The 26,931-nt window shown below is 40.5% G+C and overlaps 2 protein-coding genes across 4 annotated transcripts in view; one reads left to right on the forward strand and one right to left on the reverse strand.

Moving 5' to 3' along the window:
• Window positions 1–5,844, forward strand: part of Fbxl21p — a 16,780-nt gene extending 10,936 nt beyond the window's left edge. For all 3 annotated transcript variants that reach the window (XM_029570564.1, XM_029570592.1, XM_029570632.1), the window contains exon 6: window positions 4,350–5,844. In XM_029570564.1, the coding sequence (XP_029426424.1) occupies window positions 4,350–4,993 (644 nt within the window). In that variant the 3' untranslated portion in view covers window positions 4,994–5,844. The remainder of the gene's footprint in view (window positions 1–4,349) is intronic.
• Window positions 5,845–10,015: 4,171 nt separating this feature from the next.
• On the reverse strand, window positions 10,016–20,323 carry Lect2 (leukocyte cell derived chemotaxin 2). The gene is made up of 4 exons (XM_008849223.2): window positions 20,081–20,323; window positions 17,960–18,056; window positions 16,258–16,403; window positions 10,016–10,444 (listed from the first exon to the last, which is right to left on the reverse strand). The coding sequence occupies exons 1-4, from the start codon at window positions 20,124–20,126 to the stop codon at window positions 10,278–10,280; spliced, it is 456 nt and encodes a 151-aa protein (XP_008847445.1). The 5' UTR covers window positions 20,127–20,323; the 3' UTR covers window positions 10,016–10,277.
• Window positions 20,324–26,931: the final 6,608 nt, after the last annotated feature.

A 26,931-nucleotide genomic window follows, 5' to 3' on the forward strand; every position in this document is an offset into this window, starting at 1 on the left:
ATATATATATATATATTGGTCATGTTCATTTCAGTTGCCTTCTCTTGTTCATCCCTTATGTGAACCCCTGTTCTTCCCAGCTGGTCACCCTTCTAATTTCTTGTCTATCTGCTAGGCTTAATTAAGATTATTTTCATGAGCATGGATGGGGGCTTATTTATTGTAGCACGGGCAACTTACCTGTGACTCTGTCACTGAAGAAAGTACCTCCTTCTCTCCCAGCAGCAGTTAACTGCAAAGAGCTCCTTGGGGAGGGTTTTGACCTCACGAACTCCTCCCCTACCCACAATGGAATATTGTCAGGATCAGTCTAGGACAGGTAACCATAGATGTCATGAGTTCATGAGTACAACACCCACGTCATGTCCAGAAGACAGTATTCTGCGGCACACTTTGCCATCCTCTGGCTCTTCCATTCTTTGAACTCCCTCTTCTGCACCATTCCCTGAATCCTGAGGGGGTGATATTGATGTCCTGTTTAGGGCTGAGCACTCAGCAGTAACTTCTTAGCACTTTGACCAGTTGTAAGTCTCAACAGTAACTGCTGGCCATTGCAAAACAAGGCTTCTCTAACCAAGGCCAAGAGGAACACTAACCCATGGACATACACATAAATATCTAGAGGGCCGTTTGATGGGCATAGCATGTCCATTTAGCAGTAGAAGCGTCCATCCTAGTACCTATCACCTCCCCAGTCCCAGACTTGTAACCATATTTATAGCACCAGGCTGAATTCCCTTCTGTGAAGCAGGCTTCAAATACAATTCAAAAGTGGTTAGTCACTCCCATAACAGTCATGCCACTATTGACCAGACACTTCTTGCCTGGCAGGTTGGTTGTGTAGCACATGGAGTTCACAGCTGGATAAGACTATTGATGCCTTTTCTCCCTGAGTAGCCCTCATAGCACTTTCCAGCTCTATGAAAGCTAGCCAGCAAGACATTCCCAGCTAAATTCCAGCTTGATTTCTCTACACACTATAGCCAAAGCATGTGCTATCTTCAGCAACAGTGTCTTACTATCTAGTTCTGATGGACAACCAAGAAGAGTATTGGCAGTTGGCTCTTTGTTTGGGGCACCTCAGGGACATCCCTGACCAGCAACTCCTAGGGTAGAATCTCAGCCCTGGCAGTAGGATTTTTGTTTAATAATTTATGGTTTCTAGGATCAGCATTATTCATCTGCATAGGGTTTCCATATGGCTTTTTACACATGCTTAGTTTGGGTTAGTCCTCCCCCATCCCTCACTATCATTCCCACTTAAACCAGATTTCTGACTCCAGTACTCCCCTCCTTTACGTGTTCTACTAAACTTGCCCCCCCACCATTTTCATCATCTATTCATCAGCTGATGGATGTATAGGTGGTTCCATTTCCTAGCTACTGTGAATAGAGCAACAATGAACATGGATGTCTAAATCTTTGTTGTAAGATATAGAGTCCTTTGGGTATATACCCAGAAGTTGTATAGCTGTGTATCTATATGTATATTACGGTAGTTCTATTTATAACCTTTTGAGATGGTTTCATGCTGATTTCCATAGTGGCTGTCCCAGTTTATACTCCCACCAACAGTGAATAAGGGTTCCCCTTTCCCTACATCCTCACCAGCATTTGTTATTATCTGTTTTCTTGATGATAGCCATTCTGAGCAGAAGGAGATGGAATAATTTTAATTTGTATTTCCCTGTGGGCTAAGGATGTTAAACACTTAAAATAAGTATTTGTTTTTCTTCTTTTGAGAACTCTATTCAGTTCCATAGCCCATTCTTTGATTGGGTTGTTTGTGTTCTTGATTTTTTTTTTTTAGTATACATTCCAGATATTAATCCTCATCAGATATAGCTGGTGAAGACTTTCTGTCAATCAGTGTACAGATTTCCTTTGCAGTGCAGGGGCTTTATAATTTCATCAGGGCCCATTTGTTCATTGTTAGCCTTGTTTCCTGAGTGACTGCAGTCCTATTAAGAAAGTCCTTGCCTATGCCCATATCTGGAGGTACTCCCTACTTTTCCCTCTAGCAGTTTCTAAGTTTCAGGTGATAAGGTCTTTGATCCATTTGGAGTTACTGTGTGTTCAAGTTAAGAGTCTAGTTCCATTCTTCTACATGGAGATACCCAGTTTTCCAAGCACCATTTATTAAAGAGGCTGTCTTTTCTTCAATATGCATTTTTAGCATTTTTGTAAAATATCAGGTGATTGTAACTGTGTGGGCTTATATTTGTGTCCACTCTTCTATTGCATTGATTTACATGTCTGTTTTTGTGCCAGTATCATGATGGTTTTATTACTGTGGCTCTGAAATATATCCTGATGTAGATAAGTTGATGCCTCCAGCCTTAATATTTTGGGGCTTAGAATTGCTTTGGCTATCTAAGGTCAGTTGTGCTTCCAGCTGGATTTTAAGGTTGTTATTTTCTATTATGTGTTAGAATTTTGATGGGGATTGCATTAAATATACATTGCTTTTGGTAAGGTAGCCATTTTCATAATATTATTTTTCCAACACATGAGCACAAGTGGTCTTTCCATTTTCTAGTGTCTTCTGATTCCGAGGTATTTTTTGTGTATGGCAATTATGACTGGAATTGTCCTAATTTCTTCCTTAGCATATTTGTTATTGGTAGGCTACTGATTTTTGTGTGTTAATTTTGCATCCGGTCATTTTTATCAGTGTTTATCAGCTCCAAAAGTTTTCTGGTAGAGTCTCTGTGGTCTCTTTTGTGTACCTTTCCTATTTATATTCTTTTTATTTGCTTCTCTTATCTTAGTGTTCTAGCTAAGACTTATTAAATAAGAGTGGAGAAAATGGGCAGCCTTGCTTTGCTCCTCATTTGAGTGGGATACTTTGAATGGGAATGTTTTTCCCCATTTACTATAATGTTGGCTACAGGTTTGTCTTAGATAGCCTTTATTATGTTGAGATACGTTCCATGCGCTCCCAGTTTCTCCAGAACTTTTGTTTACTTGTTTTGCTTGCATTTTGAGGACAAAGTCTCCCTGTGGCCCCTGCCGGCCTGGAACTTGATATATAGACCAGGATCTCATAGATCTTCCTGCCTCTGCCTCCTGAGTGCTGAGATTAAAGGCATGCACCACCATCCCCGGATTCTTCAGAACTTTTATCTTGAAGGAATGATGCATTTTTGTCAGAGCTCTTTTCTTCATCTGTTGAGATGATCATATGATTTCTATCCTTGAGTCCTTTTATGTGATGTATTATTACATTGATCAGTTTACATATTTTATTTATTATTTTTATTTTTGTGTGTATGAGTGTATTACCTGCATGTAAGTAAGTGCACCCATGTCATGCAATGCCTGCAGAGGTCAAAAGAGCATGTCAGATCCCCTGGAACTGGAGTTAAGCACTGTTGTTAGCTGCCTTGCAGGTACTGGAAATCAAACTCCAGTCCTCTGCAAGATCAGTCACTGCTCTTAATTTTTGAGCCATCTCTCCAGCCCCTCAGTTTGCATATTTTGAACAATCCTTGCATCTGTGTAATAAAGCCAGCTTGCTCATGGTAAATATCTTTTTGATGTTTTTTTATATTTGGTTTACAAGTATGTTTTGTGTGTGTGTGTGTGTGTGTGTGTGTGTGTGTGTGTGTGTGTGTATGCGTGTTCATCTTTGGAGTGCAGGTGCACATGTGCTGTAGCACATGCAGAACTCAGGCAGAGATCCTCACCTCCCCCATTGTCTGAGACAAGCTTGTTGTTGACCACTGTATACACCAGGCTGACTGGCCCACAAGCTTCCAGGGATCTTCTTGTTTCCACCTCCATCTGTTATAGGAGCACTGGCATTACAGACACATCTTACCACATCCAGCTTTACGTGCATTCTGGGGATCCAAACTCAGGGCATCATGCTTGCACAGCAAGGTCTTTACCCACTGAGGTTTACAAATATTTTGTTGAGATTTTGGCATCTGTGTTCATAAGGGATACTGGTATATAATTTCTTTTTTTTTAATTTTTTTATATTTTTATATTGTGTGAATGAGTGTATTGCCTGCATGTGTGTAAGTGCACCCATGTCATGCAATGCCCAAGGAGGTCAGAAGGCATTGGATTTCCCTGGAACTGGAGTTATGGACAGTTGTAAGCCACTATGTGAGTGCTGAGAATTGAACCTGGGTCCTCTGCAAGAGCAGTCAGTGCTCTTAACCACTGAGCCATCTCTCCAGCCTCATAATGGTATATTTTTAGCAACCTTTTATTTCCTCAGTCATCATTAGATATGTGTTGTAGCAGATGAATAGCTAATATAAAATATAAATTTACAAAATCTGTTTTAGTATCAGTTGGATTCTTTGTTTTTAAGAGTTTTCCCCAATTTCCTACAGGAATTCTTTGTGTAGCTGACCACTGTCAAGGTCTCAGAGAACTGGCATTGAATTACTACATTCTAAGTGATGAACTTCTCCTTGCACTTTCAAGGGAGACTCACGTTAACCTTGAACATCTTCGAATTGATGTTGTAAGTGAAAATCCTGGACAGATTAAGTTTCATTCTATTAAAAAGCACAGTTGGGATGCACTGATTAAACATTCTCCTGGAGTTAATGTTGTCATGTACTTCTTTTTATATGAAGAGGAATTTGAGACATTCTTCAAAGAAGAAACCCCTGTTACTCACCTTTATTTTGGGCGTTCAGTAAGCAAAACCATTTTAGGCCGGATAGGTCTTAACTGCCCACGACTAATTGAGCTAGTCGTGTGTGCAAATGGTCTCCAGCCTCTTGATAATGAACTTATTTGTATTGCTGAACATTGTAAAAATTTAACAGCCTTAGGCCTCAGTGAATGTGAGGTTAGCTGTAGTGCGTTTATTGAGTTTGTAAAACTCTGTGGCAGAAGGCTAACCCAGCTGTGTATCATGGAGGAAGTTCTCATCTCTGATGACAGTTATAACCCAGATGAAGTTCACACTGAAGTCTCTAAGTACCTGGGAAGAGTGTGGTTCCCAGATGTGATGCCTGTCTGGTAACCAGCTACCAAAGATTCTGAACTTTCTGTTATCACTAGGATTAGCTGCTGTCTGTCTATGCAAAAGTAAATTTTAAGCCACATTGCTGAAATATTTAAAGTATTTTCTGTTTGCCAGTTATCTTCGTGGATTGCTGTAGAATCATTTGAAAAAGTATAACAAATTTGAATAGCCAAAAATCTTTGTCAGTAGGACACAGTCACTATGTAGATTAGATGCTGAGAGGGTAAAGGCTACAGATGGTTACTTGATTTCTCAGCCTTCTTTGCAGGCATATTTCAGCTTACTAATTAAAGTTATATTAAATTTATAATTAATGCATAATTTTAATTTACAGTATTTGAGCTCTGTAAGTTTTGTGTTTTGTGTTATAATTTCATATTGTTTTCATTTTATCTAGTTCCTCTCTGTACCAATACATGTTTTACAAAATGCAGAGTGTTAAAAATCAAGCTATCATTATCCAGGTTTACTTAATTGTACTTAAAAGTTTTTGCATCTTGTGATTTAGTAACTTCTAACTTCCAGTGTACTGTAAATTCTATTTTATATTAAGCTGGAAAATAATTGACATTATATTACAGTGCAGAAATACTATTTCATTTCATAGAAATACAATGAGTGGAAAATACTATGATTGTTAATTGATAAATACAGTATGTGGATAAAGTTTTGTAGGACGTGTTTGAGAATCATCAGTATTTACTAGCCTACTGCTATAGATCTGTGACTGCTGAATCTTCTGCCTAAGTGACCTCATGTTTAATAGTAACACTGTTAGAATTCTTCACTGGCTGTTGTTTTCAGGATGAAATTCTGTTCTTCTTTAAATATGTTATTTATTATTTTTATTTTATGTGTATGAGTGTATTGTCTGCATGTATGTAAGTGCACCAGTGTTGTACAATACCCATGGAGGTCAGAAGACGGCATCAGATTCCTCTGGAACTAGAGTTAAGGACAGTTGTCTGCCACCATGTGGGTGTTAGGAATCGAACCTGGGTCCTCTGCAAGAGCAGCTAGTGCTCTTAACCTCTGAGCCACCTCTCCAGCCCCTGAAATCCTATTCTTAGAAGTTGCCTGGAACTCTGGGCCCTGGGCTCTTTCTTGTTCTTTGTCCTGATTTCCAACCACTCTGCCCCTTGCCCTTTCCCGTCTTCTACACATCTCCCTCCTGGGCTCTGTGCTCACTGAGCTCTCCCCAGGGTCACTGCTGACACTCGGTCTGTCCCGGCTCCCCCAGTGGATCCTGCCGTGCATGTGTTCAGCTCACTGCTGTTCTTTGCAGCATTCGTTCACTGCATTTGCCATTTGCTTGTGTGGTTGTTGCCTATGTTTCCATTGTAGTGTAAACTACATCAGTATAAGATCAGGTGAGCTTTTCTGTTTACTGTTACTATTAGAAGTCAACTTTAAAAGAATATGAAAAAGAATGTTTTTCATTATCAAAATTAAAATAGTCTCACCTATTAAGCAATTAGTATTGTGATTTGTAAATAATAGCTTTAAAAGTAACATTTTCACATCCCTTCACTTAAAGACTTCTTATTCGAGCATTCTCCTGGTGAGCTCCATTCACCTCTGTTCCTCACTCTCAGAATGGTGTGTGCTGCAATAGTGAGCCCTTAGAAAGTGCTAGGAGAACTGATTTTTACTGAGTAAAAGAGAAAACCAATTCTTGAAGATAGAGTTATTACCATTTCAGAGCAGCATATTATTTATACCTTATGGTTTCAAAAAGGTATGCATATAATATAAAATGTGAAATATGATATGGGTATCAGCACTACAAACATAAAAGAAAAGGCCTGACTGAGATGGAGTTGGGGGTCAGAGTCATGGAGTTATTGAGTACAGAAGCAAATGGCCTTGCATGATGTTGTCTTAAGAAGATGTACCAGAAGAAGCTGTGTGCACCCATATGGTTAGGTGGTAGAATGCCAGTGCTGTTGGCCCTAGAGGCTAAGGAAGCAGAGCAGAAATTAGAGAAGAGCCATTGAGGGGTGTTTCTCCCCCAAAGCACAAGGAAAGGGGGACCACTGGTCTCTTCACCCTTCTGAGCCAGTCTTTCCAATGACCTCCTATTTGAACCTCCTGAACTAAAGCACTATAAGGACTCACACTGCAGAACTCAGAATAATCTAATCTGAGTTCATTAATTCACGTCAGTTCCCCTGGTTGGTCCCACACACTGCCTTAGTGAAAGGAAGAGCAAAGCATTGTAAAGACGGCCAAAAAATGAGACAAGAAAAATACGGAATCTTTAGTGCTTTAACTAATAGAACTCCATGTACTTTGGAAGCCTCTAAATACTGCTGTTCCCTGCATTCAGCTAAATGTGTGAGTGTGTTAGCAGATAGATTGCAAACTTGTCTTTGAAAACATTTCTGTTCCTATTTGGATACATGAGCATGTTGAAAATGTTTGCATCTGTTGGAAGATTCTGGGAACATTCAGATAATTTTGTGGGCAAAAAGTAAATAGTGTGGAGACAAGGGTCTTTTTGTAGGTCACACTGAAGAAGCACACAGCCAGGACTGTCGCGTTTTCTTTCCCTCCTGTGATCCTCACTGACTTCATTTGTATTGTGCACAGTATCGGAGAGATGAGTCAGGAGGTGGGTACATCTTTAAGTGCCTATGTGTTGCTATTGTGTCACTGAGTGTGATAAGTGTTCTCTAACGACATAAGAATTCTTCCTCGATAGGCCTGGCTCTTTAAATTGGCCACTGACCTTGTTGTTCCATTAGATTAATTTTCTTCAACTAACTCAAAACATTTTCAAAATAAAAATGTCTTTTACCCACAGTATTAATTTGTAGTTATTAACCTGACAATGTCTGAAGCCACATTTTTGACATGTTATATTGTAATCAGTTTAGTAAGAGCAAGCAAATTACTCACACTAGTTTCTTTGTCATTTAAACTCTGTAATGTTGAAACAAAATTTGAACATGCTGAAATCAGAACCTAAGAACTAAGCTATTGCAGTGCACAAGAGGGCGCCGGATTCCAGTTCTTCCTAGGAAAGAGATTCTTTTGGTCCAAAGTTTGGGTTTCCATGAACAGGTATGGATGCTAGGCAGAAGGCAATGTTGTGGCTGTACTTTGCAGAGAGTCTCTGCTACAGGTAATGAGCCTGGTTTTTAAACAATATCCACAGCCAACTGTGTTTCATCTCCTAGGAGACCACTCCGGAAGGTTGGTTATCTGGAAGCCAAACACAAACTCCTTAATTCGGATAATTCAGAGCGCTTTTGCCTTCAGAGCCTGCATACCACTTCTTTTGTGTGTGTGTTTTCAGCAGGAGCATGACATGTATTTTTTTTAAATATATTTTTTATTAATTTGAGAATTTCATACAATGTTTTTTGGTCACTGTCAGACCTCCTCCCCCTCTCTAACCCACATTATTACCACCAACCCCAACTTCATGTCCTCTGTTGTCATTTGTCTTCTTTTTTTAAGGTCTAATCTAATCTCATCTGTGTTTCCCAACAAACCTTATCTTTTGGAGGCTAATGTGAACCCTTGAGACAACCTGAAGTTACTAGATACCAATGGACTGATAAAGGAGATCATCAGATTGGACAGTGATGGATACAGATTTTTTAAAATGAGAACTTAAATTCTGAACTTTCTGTCTTATATAGATACTGTGACACGGTAGAGAAGGATCCCAAGCTGGATATAAGGAAGTGCTCACTGCAACCCAGCTCCTCAGCTCTCTGAGAAGCATCATTAACTCTTTCCTCCTAATGTCCTTCCTATTCGTCCTGTGCCTCTGTAGCATATTATTCATACTAATAAGTACTCATGAAGTCACCCCTAGCTGCGAAAATGTAGCACTGTGGTAGGTAACTGAGATGTATGTGATTCTTTCCTATTTAACCCTGAGGTAAATTAGTGTCTATTATTTTCTTGGTTTACTTCTTAATTCTGTCACTTCTATGTGTGTTCTTAGAAAATTTGTTTTATTTTGTTTGTTTTGACTTTGTAAGAGTACATGCTTTATGTGATTTTTTATTTTTCTTAAAATTACTGTATATTTCTAAGATTTGTCTATTTTGCTATGTTTAACTGGGTCCATTTGTTATAATTGCTGTAGGATATTTGGTTCTATAACTATGACTTCGTTTTTAAATTCTGTCACTGTTAATGGGCATTTGGATTGTTCCTGGTTTTACTATGGCTGGCCTGGAGCTTGCTTTGTAGACTAGGCTGGCCTTGAACTCACAGAGATCTGCCTGTCTCTCATGAACATTCTTCTATGTAGGAATATAAATGGAGTCATTTCTCTAGTAATAAAGTTCAATTAATTGTCTTTCCGTTACCGTATGGACACATAAGAATGGAATCACTCTACATTTCAAAAGAATTTAGGCAAAATTTCATGAAGAAAGTGTCCAGATGACCAATTCAGTTTATTCATTTCTTACCAACCAACTAAATCTTTAAAGCCAGAATTATTTCTGTTTCTTTGCACCTTTGATTATGTTTTCTTTTAGTATTTCTTGTCAGCAACAAGAAATTGTATATTATGATTGTATAATTGCCTACAGTGACGTATGGAAATAGGTTACGATGTTCATGGAGTGTTGCTAGATGGGGCTGACTTAGTTTCATGAGGCACTTTAGTTAAATGTATTCTTCTTTCTTGTTCTAATGCTGCCTGTACTGCAACCTCACTGAAGTCTAGATTGTGCATTTTTTTCTAGAGTATGCCATAACTTGTTACCTAGGAAACTGTTACTCTCATGGAATATGAAAAGGTATAGATGGAAAGACCAGAAGATTCTTTCTTGCCCATGTAACTAGCTCTCCCTCCACCCAGCTTAACAAGCCTAAGGGTATTGCTGAGAGTCTTCATCGCCCTGCTGAAAGGAAGCCTCAAGTTTGATCAGCTCCTGTTCATTCAGTACATTGCACCAAGCTGCTCCTCATTCATGTCTCACAGAAAGCTTTAGACTCTGTCAGTTTTAGGCAGGAAAGTGGCTATCTCAGATGTGCCAAAAGTCTGGACCTGTTTGAACTCATTTATTTGTTTATTTTGGTCTTCAGGACTTAAACACTGAACCCACAAAGCACCTGGTTCTGACAGAAAGATCAGAGAACCCCAAGAAAATAGTTTACACCCATGAATCAAAGTGACAGTGAGTTGGAATCAAGATTCTGTTTTTCTTGTGTTTACCATGTTTCTGTTTGAACACACACTTCTTCAGGAGCAGGGTTGGGTCCGGGTTTCTAAGATGGCTTTGTATGTACAAGGTCTGTCCTTGTCTGCTTACAGGTATGCAGTAGGATCACTCGAGTCACAGCTTTCAATGTGCACGTGTGACTGTATGCCAGGGTAAACTTTCTGCAAGGGCAGCAGGGTGCCCAGTTTCTCTCCCTTCTTGATAGAACCTTTATACTTGATTGGTTTAATGTAGAAAATTTTGACACAAAAACCTAAAAGAAAATAAATGTATTATTTGTGCTTTAATAGCTATGAGTCAGAAATTTCAAACACAGGGCTGAGGAGATAACTTAGTTGATAAAGTACTTGTTTGCAAGCACGAGGACCTGAGTTCTAGCCCTAGAACCCAAGTGAGAACACTGAGTATTACCAGCACACATCAGTAAACTCTGGCCTGGGGAGGTGGAGACGAGCATATTCCTATGCTCACTTACCAGCATGCCTGACCTACTAGGTGAGCATCAGACCAATGAGAGACCTTGTCTCAAAAAACAAATAAAAAAATAAAAACAAGGTGGGTGACACCTGAAACTGACCCCTGGTCTACACATACATGCAATCACACTCATATACACAAAACACATGTGCACATACACAAATTTAAAACACAAGAACAGAAGTGAACAAAAATAAAAAAGAAATAGAAATAAATGAACTCTGGGGGAATAAAAGACGACAGAATTCTGTTGTAAAATGTGACTAAAATTACAAGATGCCAGAGGGAGAAAGATTCAAATAAAAGTTAAATAAGGTGTTGAAGAATAGTCTGAGGTAGTGGAAAACTGACCCAGAACAGTGTCAACCCCGAGGCTCATATACATTCTAATAAAACCGTTAGGGCTGAAAAAGGAAAATGGAAGTAACAGGAAGAAAAACTTTCCTAAGTTTCAAAAGAACTCAAGACAGTACCAAGTAGAGAAATAGCATGGTGTGGTAATCAGACTAGCATGGTTGTGTTGGGATCATGGGTATGAATCATCTATAAGTGTGAATGGACTTGTCTTCTTAAAACTTTCCTGATTACATGAAAAGCAAACCCCTATTCTATGTTGTATAGATCACACAGTGATCAAAAGGGCCCAAAATAAAGACTTAGACAAAGATTTGCCATGGAGAAAGCAAGGATCACGATCTTGTTCTCAGAGAGTGGAATGCAGGCCAAAAGGCACTGAAACAAGGAGGAACAATGTTTATGCCAAGTGCCAATTCACAGTGTTTATGCTGTTAGAGCTGTTCATGCTCTGAATGATACAGAAGCCATCCTGTGAGGCAGAGACCACAGAGATGAAGGGCGAAGTAGAAACCCTCTGAAAAGAGACTAATGCACCACTGTCAGTGCAGACAGGTAAAGTGGGGTTAGGTCGGGGAAGTAAAGCTATAGAACTGTACTACCTAATGTGGTAGCCACTAGCTCCACAAGGCAATCACTTAAAATGTAGCTAATCTGAAGGTAGATTTGCCTCACAATAAACATACAATGCATTTTAAACAATTAGTGTAAAAAGAAAAATATTTCAATAGTTTTGTTTGCTTTTTAACAAAGTCTCCCTGTGTGGCTATGGCAGATATTCTATGTTAGAATTATGGCTTGGCTGACAGTTTTTGTATTTTCATTTCGTTGTTTCAGATAGGACCTGGCTCTGTAGATCTGGAACATATGGCTCCTCCTGCCTCAGTCTCCCAGGACCTGAGATTGTATGTGTGAACTACCATATCCAGATATAATAATTTTATCATAATGACACATTTAGAATAATAATTTGGAGATGCTGGGTTGAATAAAGTGGTAAAATAAATTTTGTGTTTATTTTTCTTTAATTGGGCTGCTAGAAAATATGCAGTTTCAAATTGTGTTATATTTCTATTGAGTAGTACTGACAACAGGAGAGCTAAGCAAACTCCATAAGGTATATCTTATGCATATATTAAAAGATGTGTGAGACTTCTATGCTAAAAACCAGTAAAATAGTTGAAAATCTAAATAATGGGAAGATATAATGTATTCATTGATTGAAGGACCATTAGTTTAAAGATACCAGTTCTTTTATATGTGAACTGCAAATCCAGTCAAAGCCCCAGCAGGATTTGTGGAAACTGGCATCTGATTATGCTAATTGATTTGAAAAGAAAAAAACGGTATGAGAAAAAAAAACTTAATTTATATCTCATGTCTTGCACAAGTCAATTGTAAATGGATAATAGGTCTAAATATTAGTGTGACATAGTAACGCTTGTCTTCGGGGTTGGCAGATCAAAGTAAGTTAACTAAATTATTGATTAAATTTGGACAAATTAAAAATAGTTTCTGTCTGTTAAAAAGACATTAAGAAAGTGAAAAGGCATATCACAAAGTGGGACAAGATTTTATACACACACACACACACACACATATATATGGAAGAGCTCCCATGTATCAAATGTACCAGTAAAAGGACAGTCCAGTAGAAAATATGCACAATATTTGTATAAACATATTATAAAGAATTATATCCCTGTTATCAGTAAATATGAAAAGATGTCAATTTCTTTTCTTTTAAATAATTTATTGAGAATTTCATACATGCATATAAGGTATTTTGATCAAATCCATGCCCACTCCCTCCCTTCCAACTCCTCCCATATCTTCCCATCACATTTTTCTGATAACTTCATGTACTCTTTCTTTTTTTTTTTTTAATGGAGCTTTTGGCTACTGTAACAATTTCTTTAACTATCAGGGAAAAGCAAATTAAAACCACAATGAGGGGGACTGGAGATTTGGCTCAGCAGTTAAGAGCACTTGTGGCTCCTCCAGAGGACCCAGGTTCCATTCCCAGTACCCACATGGTGACTAACACCAGTCCTTAACTCTAGTTCTAAAGGATACAACGCCCCCTTCTGACTTCTTCAGGCACTGCATGCACATAATATGAAATAACTCATAAAAATAAAATCTTAGCCAGGCGTGATGGCGCACGCCTTTAATCCCAGCTCTCAGGAGGCAGAAGCAGGCAGATCTCTGTGAGTTCAGGGCCACCCTGCTTTACATAGTGAGTTCCAGGACAGCTGGGGCTACAGGGAGACCCTGTCTCAAAAAGACCAAAATAAAATAAAATAAAATAAAATAAAATAAAATAAAATCTTAAAGAGACCACATTGAGACGTCATGCACATGTCAGAATGGCAGCAGAAGTAAAAGCAAGCACTTGTGGAGCATCTGGAACTCTCGGCAGAGGTGCAAATCAGAACACCTACTTCAGAAAGCTGCATGGCAATATCTACTACAGTTGAAGATGCCCATGTTCCATGTGACCTAGCACTCTGCTAAGTGCTGTGTGCTGACTGTTGCATTCTAGAGCCATGGAAGTAACCATGGGTAGACAGAAGATACACTGGGCCCACTTTATGATGGACCTTTGTGCACAAATACATTGATCAGCTGACTCTCTGATCCCCTAGACTGACCGGAGGGAGGATTTATTTTGGCTCACCAATGTAGCCTTTCAGACTTCCAGGAATTAGTGTCAGTTTTGAATAAACATACCAAAAACTTGAAAAAGCCTTACTCACCCAGTGTACAGTCCTGCTAAATGGTTACAAATCCTCTAGGAATGAGAGGATAGAATAAGGTTTACAGCATAAATTTCTGACAGTGTGGCATGGTGCTTCCTTAGACTTGAACTCTCAAGGGGCCCTGGGACTGAACTGACTCAAGTCAGAAGCTGGAGTTTGAAACCATTATTGTAATGAATGATGCTGGAATTCTTTTTATGAGGCATAGCATTTCTGCTTATGCCAAACCAATAAGGCTTTAGCAGGCTGTCCATCTGTTCAGTTCTAGGGTCACCAGGGTCTGTCTGAGGTTCAGATGAGTCTGATCACTGCCTCAACTTTGATGCCTATTAGGTGACCACACTGAGCTTGGCTTGGCTATGAAGTACCACCACTTCAGAGAGCCCAGTTTTGGTTGTCATTTTAGCTATAGAAACAGCCATTTCGAATACCTCCTGAGGGCCTTGGGTTCCCTCAGAGCCTTGGCAAGGAGGTGTCCTCCAGAACCTTTTTTCCCCCTTACTAGTTATTTTCTCACTACTGTGACAAAAAAAATTCCTGACAAAGGCAACTGAAGGTAAGAATTTGTTTTGGTTCACAGATTAAAGGGATACAGCCCATCATGGCAGGGAAGGTATGGGAGCCCGAGGCAGCTGCTCCCATTGCATCTGTAGTCAGGGAGCAGAGAGGAGGATGCCGATGCTCATCAGGCTTCCCACTTCTCCTTTATTCAGTTTGGGCTCCTAGCCCATGGGATGGATGGGTTGTCCCTCCTCAGTTTCCTCTCTGGAAACAATTCCACTGAGTGTGTCTCCTAGCGACTCTAAATCCAATCAACCTGGCAGTGGCAATTAACCATCACACTCCCATAGGAAGGAGTGTATGTGATCATTAAGAGGTGTAAGATCAAGGTTTAGGAGACAACTTGTTCTATAACATGCTTGCCTTGAAAGCTTGAGGACCTGAGTTTCATCTCCAAGAACTGATGTAAAAATGCCAAGCATGGTGGAGTGCACTTGTAATCCCAGCACTGGGAAGTAGAGACAGGAAGATCCCTGGGACTTGCTGGCCATCCAGCTTAGGCTAATTGATGAGCTCCAGGCCAATGAAAGACCCTGTCTAGGAAAATAATAAAAAGTATGGGCAGTGAGATGACTCGGCGGGAAAGAGCATTAGCTGCTAAGCCTGGCAACCTGAGCTTGATTCCTGGTAGAAGGAGACAGCCAGTTCCTACAGTTTCCTCACCTCCACACCTGTGCATAGCACACGTGCACACACATGCACATAAATATGTTTAAAACTTAAAGAACAAAACAAGGTAGATGGCTACTGATGAACAACAGCCAAGGTTGTCCCCTGATGTCAACATGCACATGTCCATGCACACAGGCATCTGTACACAGGAATGTGTTTTTAACAGTACAAGAAGGACTGTGAATATGGCTTGTTGACAGAGCATTTGTCCGACATGCCCACTGTGTTGGGATTGATCCTTGATACCACAAATAAGTACTGAGAAAATCCTTAGCAGCATTTTCCCAGTCACCCAGAACTGGAAATTACTATAATGTCCATTTAAGGAAAGATGGATGAATAGTAAAATGCATATACATAAAAAAGAATGAGTCTTTACCCTCAGCTTAGTAGGCATTCTCATTATTGGGAATACTTTCTATCTCTTAATAAAGTGTCTCTATTTGTATTTCTAAAAAAAAAAAAACTAGCATAGATGCAAGAACATGAGTGACTCTCATAACCATGATATGTAATGCAAGAAGTCTCACAAAAAGCACATGTGGCTTAATTCCCTTATCTTTCAAAACAGGCCAAACTAATGTGTGGTGCTGAGATAGTGACTGCCCATGCTAAGAACAGCGGCTGAACGCTAGCATAGAGAGCTCTGCCTTGATCCCCATGCTGGCTACCCAGTGTGCTCACTTCGTAACTGTTCGTGAATCTCTGCTCTTACACACTGTGCACAGGTTTTTGTTGTTTTGTTTTGTTTTTGTTTTTTGGGGGGGTTTGTGTGTTGTATCTCCCAAACAGCAAATCCAATACCTAGAGTAGGGGGAGCCCCTTGCCTTACCCAGAGCAAAGCAGCATTTGGAAACAATTCACATTCAATTATTGCAGAAATGCTAACGTTTGCAAGTTGTGAGAGTCTGGTAAATCAAAGTGTGCATTCATTGTGCCCATGACTTCTGAAGGCAATTTTGTTTGGAAAAAAATTTCTTACAAAAAGCTGCCTGGGCTACAGAAGGGAACAGCTTTAGTCAATATAGTGGATTTGGTGAGTTGTACGCATAAAACAGGTTTCAGGAACATTATCAGAACACCTTTGAAATGTATCTGCTGTTTTTGCTTGGTATATCCTGTATGTCCTAGATCTTATCATTTGAAAGAAATATAAAACTTCTGTGTATGAAACCCACATTAAATAAATAAGCATCAGCACCTACGAAGGTGCCCCAGATCTGTATACAATCTCTCTTACCTCTTCCAGATAGCCGAACACCATTATTGATGGCGTTTTTATTTTTGTAGGGTTTCTCCTGGCCTACTATCATCCCAGTGAATGGTGCGTACACAACAGATCCATCTGAGCACAGGACATCCACACCCAGGTGATGCCTCTGATTTCTAGGGTATAAGAAATAGCATACTTGAGGACCTGAGGACCTCAGGGAACTTTATTGCCAGGCCTGTTGTATTAGCCCACAGCTCCTAGCCTTAGACTTCAAAACCTGAAGCTGCCAGAACATGCAGGGCCCCAGGAGTCCTTACTCTGTTTAGCCTAGTTTTAACCTCTCTCCCCATAAGTACCAATAAACATGTTACAATGATTAAAGAATTTAAAATAGTATTTGCTAAATGATATACCTTGACTAGTATTATATAATATTTTGAGGAAAGGAGATAAAGCATGCAAGTATTTTAAAGAATATTTGATTATTTTATTTTCTGTGTATGAGTGTATTGCTTGTATGTATGTAAGTGCACTCTGTGTGTGTGTGTGTGTGTGTGTGTGTGTGTGTGTGTGTAGTGCCTGTGGTGGTCAGAAGAGGGTGTCAGATCCCCTGGAACTGGAGTTATAGATAGTTGTTAGCCATCATGTGGGTGCTGAGATCTGAACCTAGGTCCTCTGCAAGAGCAGTCAGTGCTCCTAACCGCTGAGCTAGCTCTCCAGACCCAGTGTGTAAGTACATTTTATAGCTATCTGAATCATTCCCTTCTAGATTTCATTTTTCAGAGTTGGGGTTCAGCTACTAGGCAAGTGCTGTACCACTGACCAACACACCGAACCCCCTTCACAACCATTTTATAAAGAGTTATCCTTTTATGGGAGTTTATTGTGTAAGTAGCACATGTTCCCCTAGTCTTATTTTTTTCACAGTGAAAAGGTCACTGTGAACCTCATACTGCATACAGTATTTTAATGCGGTAAGGTATACTTCCTAGGTTTGCTAAACAGCCTGGAGCACAAACAAAATGATTCTAGATTGTGAGGTTTCTTGAGTTTGTCTCCCTGACCCCGTGACTCTGGCTTTCCGCTGCTCTCACTGCCTGGCTTTTCTCCCTTACAGCAGGCATTACCAAACTATGAGATCCACAAGGATGGGGCCATTAGAATTGTAAGGCAACACTGATCAAGTCCAAGGGAAGAGCCAAGGACTTATTGTGTAAGTTGTGTACAAACTTTGTAGTATGCAGTCAGTCAGTTCTGGAAGTGCTGAGGCCTTTTTCCTGCTTTCCATCTCAGTCTTATCTCTGGTATTTGGTGTTGCTTTGTAAGGAGACCAATGTGAGGGTTGCACACATGGCTATTCCACCAACAGTGCCCTCCAGGGAGTGCACGTTATTGAAACTTTAGGACTGTGTCTATAAAATGCAATAATGTTTGATTTTCACGTTGGAAAACTAGGTGAGGTAAGTCAGTGTGTGGAGAATCTGAGAAGGAAAACATTGTTTTTATCCCCTTCTCTTTTTCCCTTATTTCCTGCTCTGTCTCTAATTCAGAGTCTGTCCGTGAAACAGAATCTTGGAAGTTGCTCCAAATTCAGTAATGTTGCACGTTTCTGGGTTTTTATGCTGTCAGAGGGAGGTTATTGTGAGCCCTCTGGGAAACAGGGCGAAGACAACACAAAAACAGACGCAAGGGACCAACAAGGCTAGCTGCTGTTTGTGAACCCTCCTACCTTTGAGCAGAGTACTGTCCACAGCCATAGCTGTCACATGTCCGGATCTGGTTGGAAGATGTGCCAGCACATATATTAACCCATGGTCCAGCCAGGGCTGCAAAGGAGAAAGATGGGGCTTTTAGGCATCTCTGTGGGGACACTGAGATCTCTTTTCCCCTTCTTTTTGGAGTATATGGGAAAATTTTTCTTACAGAGTTTTACATATTTAGATAAAAAACTTGTTTTTCCCCAGTATAGAATTCTATTATAAAACATATAAAATACTTATTTACAAGCACTAACTCCATCATCTTACATTGTTTCAATTTATTCATGAATAAATGGTGTTAATTGTCCTTTTCAAGTTTCCTTTGTTTGTTTTTGGATATGGGGACCCACCATGCTTAGATTAACCAAAAATAAACAGTACAGGGGCTGGAGAGATGGCTCAGTGGTTAAGAACACTACCTGCTCTTGCAGAGGACCCAGGTTCAATTCCCAGCACCCACGTGACAGCTAACAACCATTCATAATTCCAGTTCCCGGGGGATCTGATGCCCTCTTCTGACCTATACAGGCATTGCATAACACAGGTGCACTTATATACATGCACATATATACATACATATACACTCATACACATAAAATAAAAATAATAAAATTAAAAAAATAAATAAACAGGCCTGGAGAGATGGCTCAGTGGTTAAGAGCATTGACTGCTCTTGCAGAGGACCCATGTTCAATTCCCAGCACCTACAAAGCAGCTAACAACTGCCTGTAACTCCAGTTCCAGGGAAATAAAATGCCCTCTTCTGACCTCCACAGGCATTGCATGACATGGATGCACTTACATATATGTAGGCAACACACTCATAAACATAAAATACAAATAAAATTTAAAAAAAATAAACAGCACAGCCGGGCATGGTGGCACACGCCTTTAATCCCAGCACTCGGAGGCAGAGGCAGGCGGATCTCTGTGAGTTCAAGGCCAGCCTGGTCTACATAGTGAGTTCCAGGACAACTGGGGCTACAGGGAGACCCTGTCTCAAAAAAGACAAATAAATAAACAGCTCAATGAAATAACTTTAGGAATCCTAAAGTAACTTTGAAATAGTGCTCTATAATTAATTCTAAGAATGACATCCAAGCAAATGTTTGACTCATAGCTGAAGCACACTCTAAACTAACCAAGTTTATTCAACATGAGATAAATCTCATATTTTCAGACAAGAGGAAATTTGGGAACTAATTAAAAGTATCAAGCCACATTCAACCTAAATTGAGGTCGGAAGAAAAGTTGGGAAGGGAGTGAAAGTGATTGTATGAAAGGCTATGAAATGGTAAAACATGGAGGAGATAGGGCTATCAGTGTATTGTGTATATACTAAGGGCACCTTACTCTTTAATATCATAAACACTATCAATTTCCTGATTCCCAGTGTTAAAACACACAAAGGCACAGGTAGCAATTTCAACCTCTCACTTTGAAGCAAAAGCAGAAGCAAAACCAAAGCCTGATAATTTGATGACTGATTTTATTTGAAGATAGTCTACTCTTCGCTAATAGACATTCTGTGAAGAGAAGCTGCAGCATAAGGACATGAAGCGCAGCCTTTACTATAACTTACGTTGGATTCCAACTGCCTTCTACCATAGAGCCACGCTTTACATCAATCCCCTGACCAGGGTGCAGCAGCAACACTCTGGGCCTGACATTCACGCTGGGAAACTGAGGCATTCATCTATTCATTCGTCTTGCCTGCTGTGAGTGTCACGAGAGCATTCCATTTGACCCAATCCAGGCTCTGCAAACTCTCAGGAGTTTTCCAAGTCCAATTCTTACTCAAGATTTTTATTTTTTAGTGTTTTCTGTTTGTTTGTTTGTTTTCCTAATTAAATTCCAGACCACATTCGGAAGACTTTTCTGAAAGTCTTCCAACACCATGCTTACATTTCCTCACTGAAGAATCTGAACATGAGGAAGAAATTCATGAGAAATCCCCCCTCCCTATACTATTTACCTAACCTACTCCAATTTCTAGTACTAATATGCAAATTTATGTAACAATTCTGCTATCATTGACTTTGAAATCCCTGTGTTGAAATTAACCAGCTTCTAAGGTCCTTTTGACTTACCAGTGGAAAGCAAAGCCACGGACAGCAGCAGGGTTGCAGAAAACATCTGGATTTTGCTTCTTAGGTGTTTCTCCCGCCAATTAGAAATGCCCTCACACTCTTTGAAGAATTAACAGTCTCTGGTAATTTAGTTTTAGAATCCTATATTTCTCACTAATTTAGTGTGAGACATGAAAAATAGAGTCAAGCAAGGCAAAGGCTAGCATTCTGTGGATGGTTATTTGATTGCATGTAGGACTTGGAAAAGCCTTTGATCTGAAGGCACAGCCCGTGTAATGGAAATACTGACTAAATATTAACAGGCAATGATAAGGCTAGGTGAAGACTGGCGGTCTGTGGATTGGGGCTACAAGGAAGATGAACACATGAAGGATGGCTGTCTGCTCACGTTCTGTGCTGTAGATCTTTCTTTCAATGGGTAGCATATATTTCAGAAGAGGATTGACCATGAGCAATGTAGGAGTCCATAACATCGGCATAGGGATACCCTAGGTTTGGTGGTTTTTAAAAAGCATCTGTTCAGTTAGATTTTATTTACAAAATATAGGCAATTTAGCATTTTCATAAGATTATATCTTTTGAATTTGTGATCTTAAATGTTTTTAATAATGGAAATTAATACCCAAAGCATCAATCAGTAGGGTAAATGTGTTTAAGTTATGATATAGTCGTACATTGGTGCATAAAAGCTTAAGTGAAGACTATAAATATTAGTTAGATTTTTATAAATATACTATGAATGAAAAAGCACTTAGAGTGACATATAGAGTAGGGTACCATTTCTTTAAATCTTGTAAACAAAGTATTGATCTTCATGAATACTGCACATGTAATAAATATGCAAAAGCACACAGCACAGACTGACTCGGGATGGTAGTGACCTCCAGAAAGGGACAGGAAAGGAACTGTGGAGAGGTGTATAGACCACTTAAGCTCTAAAATACTTTGTTTCTAAAAAAAGAATATCAGGAGCAACTATGTAAAAACATTAATTTGTTAATTATTGGAGACATATTCATGGATAATAAATTCTTTCTGGTCTTTCTTTGTACTTATACTTTAAAAAATATTTTATTCATTATTTTATTTTATGTGTATGAGTGTATTGCCTGCATCTGTGTAAGTGTATCTGTGTTATGCAATGCCTGCGGGGGCAGAAGAGGGGCATTAGATCCCCTGGAACTGGAGTTATGGACAGTTGTGAGCCACCATGTGAGTGCTGGGAACCTAACCTGGGTCCTCTGTAAGAGCAGCCATCTCTCTAGCCCCTGTACTTAAACTTTATGAATGGAAGTTAAGTCAGATATAAATTACCAGCTCTTCACTTTCTTTACTTTTAGACAAGGACCTGGACTTTTCTGTAGAGGCATCCTCATTTAAGTACCCTGTCAGTGCCTATAGGAGACTAGGGTTGTGGCTTTTTGCCCTCTGCATTCACACGCTTACTGTATCTCCTTTGCAGCAAAAGAGACTTCCTCAGCCCTTGAATTTTGGTTCAGCTTTGTGGCTTATGACCAATAAAATGATACAGCCTGGCCTGTGGGGCCTCTGTCCCTGCTGTGTTCAGCCATTGCCAAAAGGGCTGCATGCCTAGGCTCACCTGCTGCCCTGGAGACAGAAAAACAGTTACCTAGAGCAGAGCCACCCCAGCTGAAGTCAGCCCAGCATATCCCATAGTAGTGTGAACAATCCTGGGTCTCACTTGAAACCACTGAGGCTGCTTAATGTGTTATGCAATGATAACTTACCTATGTGGAAGACCGTAGACCACTTTGCTTCACACAGCTCTTCAAGAAGTGTAATGTGCTGAGTGCCACTACAGTGGAGGCTTGACAGGATTGAATCAATGTACTGACAAAGAAGTGATCACTGGAGTGAAGCAGGGAACTCAGAAGCAGACTCAAATGCACTCAGTATGCGATATGCCACTCCAGACCATTAGGGAAAAGATGAGTCAGTCTAAATAGTATCCAGATGACATCTGGCAAGAAATAAAAGCTTGATCTGTACATCAAAGTGAGCAGAGTATTCCATACAAAAAAGGAATAGGTGAGGAGGAAAGGAAGGGGTAAGGAAAGGAGGAGAAAGGGGAAGGAGACAGGGAGAAGGAGGGGAAATTATAAAACGTGAAATTCACAACTTGTTTTTTTCTTTCTTTATTATTTTTATTTTATGTATATGCGTGTATTGCCTGCATGTAGGTAAGTGCACCCATGTTGTGCAATGCCTGTGGAGGACAGAAGAGGATCCCCTGGAACTGGAGTTGCAGACAGTTGTTAGCTGCCATGTGGATTCTGGGATTCAAACCCAGGTCTTCTGCAAGAACAACCAGTGTTCTTAACTGCTGAGCCATCTCTCCAGCCCCACAATTTATGATTTTTAGCAGTTTTGGAATATGTTAGGCCTTTCAAACAATGTCCCAAACCCCAGAAACTGTAAAGGAACCATTTGCTAATAGACTGTAGTGATAAAGAAACACTATTGTAATCATAATCAAAAGACAGTAGTCTGTCAAAAATATCTATAACCCAGGGCTGGGGATATAGCTTAGTTGTGAAAATGCTTGCCAGGCATGTACAAAGCCCTGGGTTTGATTCTCAGCATCCCATAAAAATGTGTACGGTGGTGCAAGCCTTTAATTTCAGCACTCAGGGAAGCAAGAGACGATCAGTAATGAGATGTGATCTCCTCGCTTCCAACCTCTGTTCCTGTCACTTCCTGTCATGCCTCCCTGTCATTATGGACTTTCCCTCTGGAGCTGTAACCAAAATAAACTCTTTGTCCCATAAGTCATTTTTGCTCATGGCATTTCACCATAGCAACAAAAAAGTAATTAGTACAGAAGTAGGTATCAGAGAGTGGTTGGTTGCTGTGAAGAACCTGACCATGTTGCTATTATTGTTGTTGATGAATGTTGAGGACTTTGGAAGTCTGAACTAAAAAAGCAGTTGAGGGGATGGAGAGATGGTTTAGTGGTCAAGAGCACTGACTGGTCTTGCAGAGGACCTGGATTCAATTCCCAGCACCCACATGGCGGCTATGAACCGTCCTTAACTCCAGTTCCAGGGGACTCCAAAACCCTCTTCTGACCTCCATGGCATTGCACAACATGGGTGCACTCACTTATATGTAGGCAATACACTCATATACATAAAATAAAAATAATTTTTTAAAAAAGCAGTTGAGTATTATTAGCAGATCTTATTTGTTGTTCTAGTAGAAGCCTGGAAGACAGTAGTGCTGAGAATAATGAAGATTGTGGAGGTGTGGTTCATGAGGTTTCAGACGGTAACAAGGTCTCTATTACCAATTAGACTAAAGGCCATTCACGTGATATTTTGGCAAAGAATCTTGCTGCCTTCTGTTCATGTCTTAAGAACTTACCTGAGGCTAAATTAAAAAGGACTAATTTTTTAAATATTTTAATTATTTTTATTTTATGTCTATGAGCATATTGCCTGGATGTATGTAAGTTCACACATGTCATACAATGCCTTGGAGGTAAAAAGAGGGCACTGGATTCCCCTGGAACTGGAGTTATGGATGGCTGTTAGCCACCATGTGGGTGCTGGGAATTGAACCTGGGTCCTTTATAAGAGCAGTCAGTGCTCTTGATCACTGAGCCATCTCCCCAGCCCCCCAAAACACAAATGATCTAATTTCTTTGGCAGAGGAAATTTTAAGACAGCATAATGTTGAATCTGTGAATTGGTTATTACTGATAATTCTGATGCATGTCTACAATAAGAAAGAGCAAGTAAAGAAGAAATGCAAAATGTACACTTTGGAGAGAAAAGAGAGAACTAGGAAGCTTAATGTTACATCCAAGACATGTGCTGGAAGAAAGGTTCTAACTATTAAGGTTAGTGCCTTTAAGGAGAGGCCTCTTGCTCTTCACTGGACCAATGGAAAGGGTGACTTCAGGGCAAGACCCCACCCAGCTAAGCTTCCAACTTGTGAAAGAGAGTCTATGGGATTTTCTGCTCCTAGAAAATAACTTCAGACAAAAGCCGCTGCAAACATGCTTCAAAGGGGGAGGTTCCATTTTAAACTAGCAATCAAACTTGGCAGTGTTGTCTATGTAGTATTGGCTTTAGGGACATGAAAAAAGCAGGAGTGAGGAGTTCATGGATTTTTCTTTCAAGCTTTCAGAAAGCCACTGAGGCCAAGCAACACGTGCCAGCACTGGAATTGCTACAAGGAGGCCCCGAGAAGCCATCGTGTGATGCTGTGAAAGTGAATCTGGCTCCTGGTGAAGATCCCAAGATGATGGAGATGCTAGAGCTGTGAGACCTCTGCCAAGGAGAGCTGCATACATGGAGTTGAACCAGCTCAAGAGAGATATGTATGCTGAAGGCAACTAAGCTAGAGGGGAAGAGCCAGCTAAGTCCTTTGAAACTAAAGTTCTAGATATGGGATATGGACCTACAAGATTTGGTGTTTTCCCTGCTGAATTTTTCTCTTGCTTTGGTCCAGTATTTCCTCACTATGTCCTCGTTACTCCATTTTGGAATGGAAATGTGTGGTCTGTGTTATTGCATATTGGAAGCATGTAATTTGTCTTTTTTATTGTACATGGAGTTATAATTAAGAAATTGCCTTGAGTCTCAGAAGAGGCTTTAGATTTTGGACTTTTGAACAGTGTCGAAGAGTATTGGGACTTTTAAAGTTGGACTAAATGCATTTTGTGTTATGGCTATAAGCCTAAAGGGCCAGGGAATGGAATGTGGGGGTTTGAGTGATAAATGTTCTCCATAGGCTCAAGTATTTGAACACTTGGTCCCCAGTTGGTGGTGCTATTTGAGGAGGTTTAGGTTGTGCAACCTTGCTGGAGGAAGTGTGTGACTGGGGATGGGATTTGAGAGTTCCTAACCTAGCCCCACTTTCAGTTTGCTCTCTCTGCTTCCTTCATGTTAATGGAGATGTGATTTCTCAGCTTTCAACTCTTATGGCTGCTGCTTGCTGCCCTGCCTCCCTGCTATTATGAACTCTACCTTTGGAACCATAAGCCAAAATAAACTCTTTCTTCCATAAGTCATTTTTGGTCATGGTATTTCATCACAGCAGCAGAACAGTAACTAATGCAGATGCTTTGTAGTTGTCATAGTCTTTCTCCTGTATAAATACATACAGAAATGTTTATGAATATGAAATCATATTATGCCCCTGACTGGTTTCCAAATATCTTGGGTGTCTGGAGAGTGGGGCATATATGTTAAACATGACTGGTTACAAGCTAATAGTTATTGAGGGTAGGTGTATGTGGAGATATGGTAATAAGATGGCGCTGAGCAGCTTAGGTGAAGGAGAGCCAGCTAGCCAGCTTGGCACACAACAATAAGAAGTAATACTGATTATAGCTTAGCCAGTGAAGGACGCATGATCACCTTGTGAACACTGAGTTATGCTATGAGAAGGGCCTGCATGTGACATCTGAGCTGATTGGATGCTGGCCTCCCTGCCTATGCTATGCTTGTGGTTTTTGCCTTTAAATATTGTTCAGCCTTAATAAATGAGCTCCTGCTAGACAAGACTCCCTGCCTCCTTGGTGGTTCCTCAGGAACAGAGGGTTAGGATGGCAGCGCACTCCCCCTCCTCGGCCCCCATCATGCTGCGTGTGGGGAAGGACCCCTGCAACTGGTGGCCCGTGTGAGGACAACGAAAGAGATACCGGCTGAGGCCAATTGGTCTTTCAGGGTGAGCAAGACCCTTAGTATGGGTAATGCAACTTCTAAAAAGTGTGAACCGGCCCTGGAGGCGTTACATTATATACTTAAGAGTCGAGGGCTAGACATTTCAGACTCTGTAGCCAACCAGGTCTGGGAGACTGTGACTCTCTTGGCCCCATGGGCCCCCACAGCTAATCTATTCTCCTGGGATACTTGGGAAAGGGTTAAAAAGCTGACAAAAGAGCGGGAGAGACACTTCAGGGTGGAACCCCCGCTAGAGTTCTATCCCATAATGGCCACCCTTAAGGGCACTTTCTGCCCAGAGATGCCTCCCTCCCCTCAACTTGCAAAAGGAAAGGGGAGCTCGCATGAAAGCCAAGTCAGGGTGAGCGGAGCGCACAGGGTCAGTGGTGATATCGGCCACCCACCCTACCCATCTTAGTCTAACATGGACCAAGGAGTCTAACACGTGCTCGAGTCAGGGGCTTGCGACAGCAATAAAAAACAAAAACAAAAGCAAAGACCTTTAACTGTGAGCCACAACCGGCTCTAGGACAGCTGATAAGGCCCGGGGGAAAAGATGGTTCTGGGAGGGGCCCCGCCCCTTCAGTTGGTGGATGTCCAGGGAACCACCCCGCCCAGAGTGCTACAGCCCTACAGGCAGCAACACTCGCCAAATCCCAGGCCAAGGGAGCCCTTAGTAAAAGCCTATGATGTTTTCACTAACAGGGGCACATTTGGAGCTGCACTATTATTATACCCAAAAACAAATATAAAAAAAACAAAAAACAACTCAATTCAAAAAACTCATGGCCATTGTTTTCTGACAGTATTCAGACTCGTACACTCCTTAAAAAAAAAAAAAAGCCCCTATTTTCTTACAATATTTTAAGGGACACCAAGGATTGCCTGGGCTTTTATCCCAAGACAATACACAGACAGACAAGATGGCTTATTGTGTACAGGTCCCGCCTCTGCAACAGCCAGGGGTAAACCCCAGGGGACTCAAGCCCAATTCCTTATGACAAACGGATGTCACACACTATGCTCCTTTTGGAAAGCTTAAGTATATTTTTATATCCATTGACACATTCTCACATGCCTGTTGGGCTACTGCTCATACAAAAAAACAAAAAGTCTAAACATGCTCAGTCTCATTTTCTCCAGTGCTTTGCTATGTTG

The sequence above is a fragment of the Nannospalax galili genome, unplaced genomic scaffold (genome assembly GCF_000622305.1).
Source record: "Nannospalax galili isolate Female #2095 unplaced genomic scaffold, S.galili_v1.0 scaffold1830, whole genome shotgun sequence".
Taxonomy (NCBI): Eukaryota; Metazoa; Chordata; class Mammalia; order Rodentia; family Spalacidae; genus Nannospalax; species Nannospalax galili.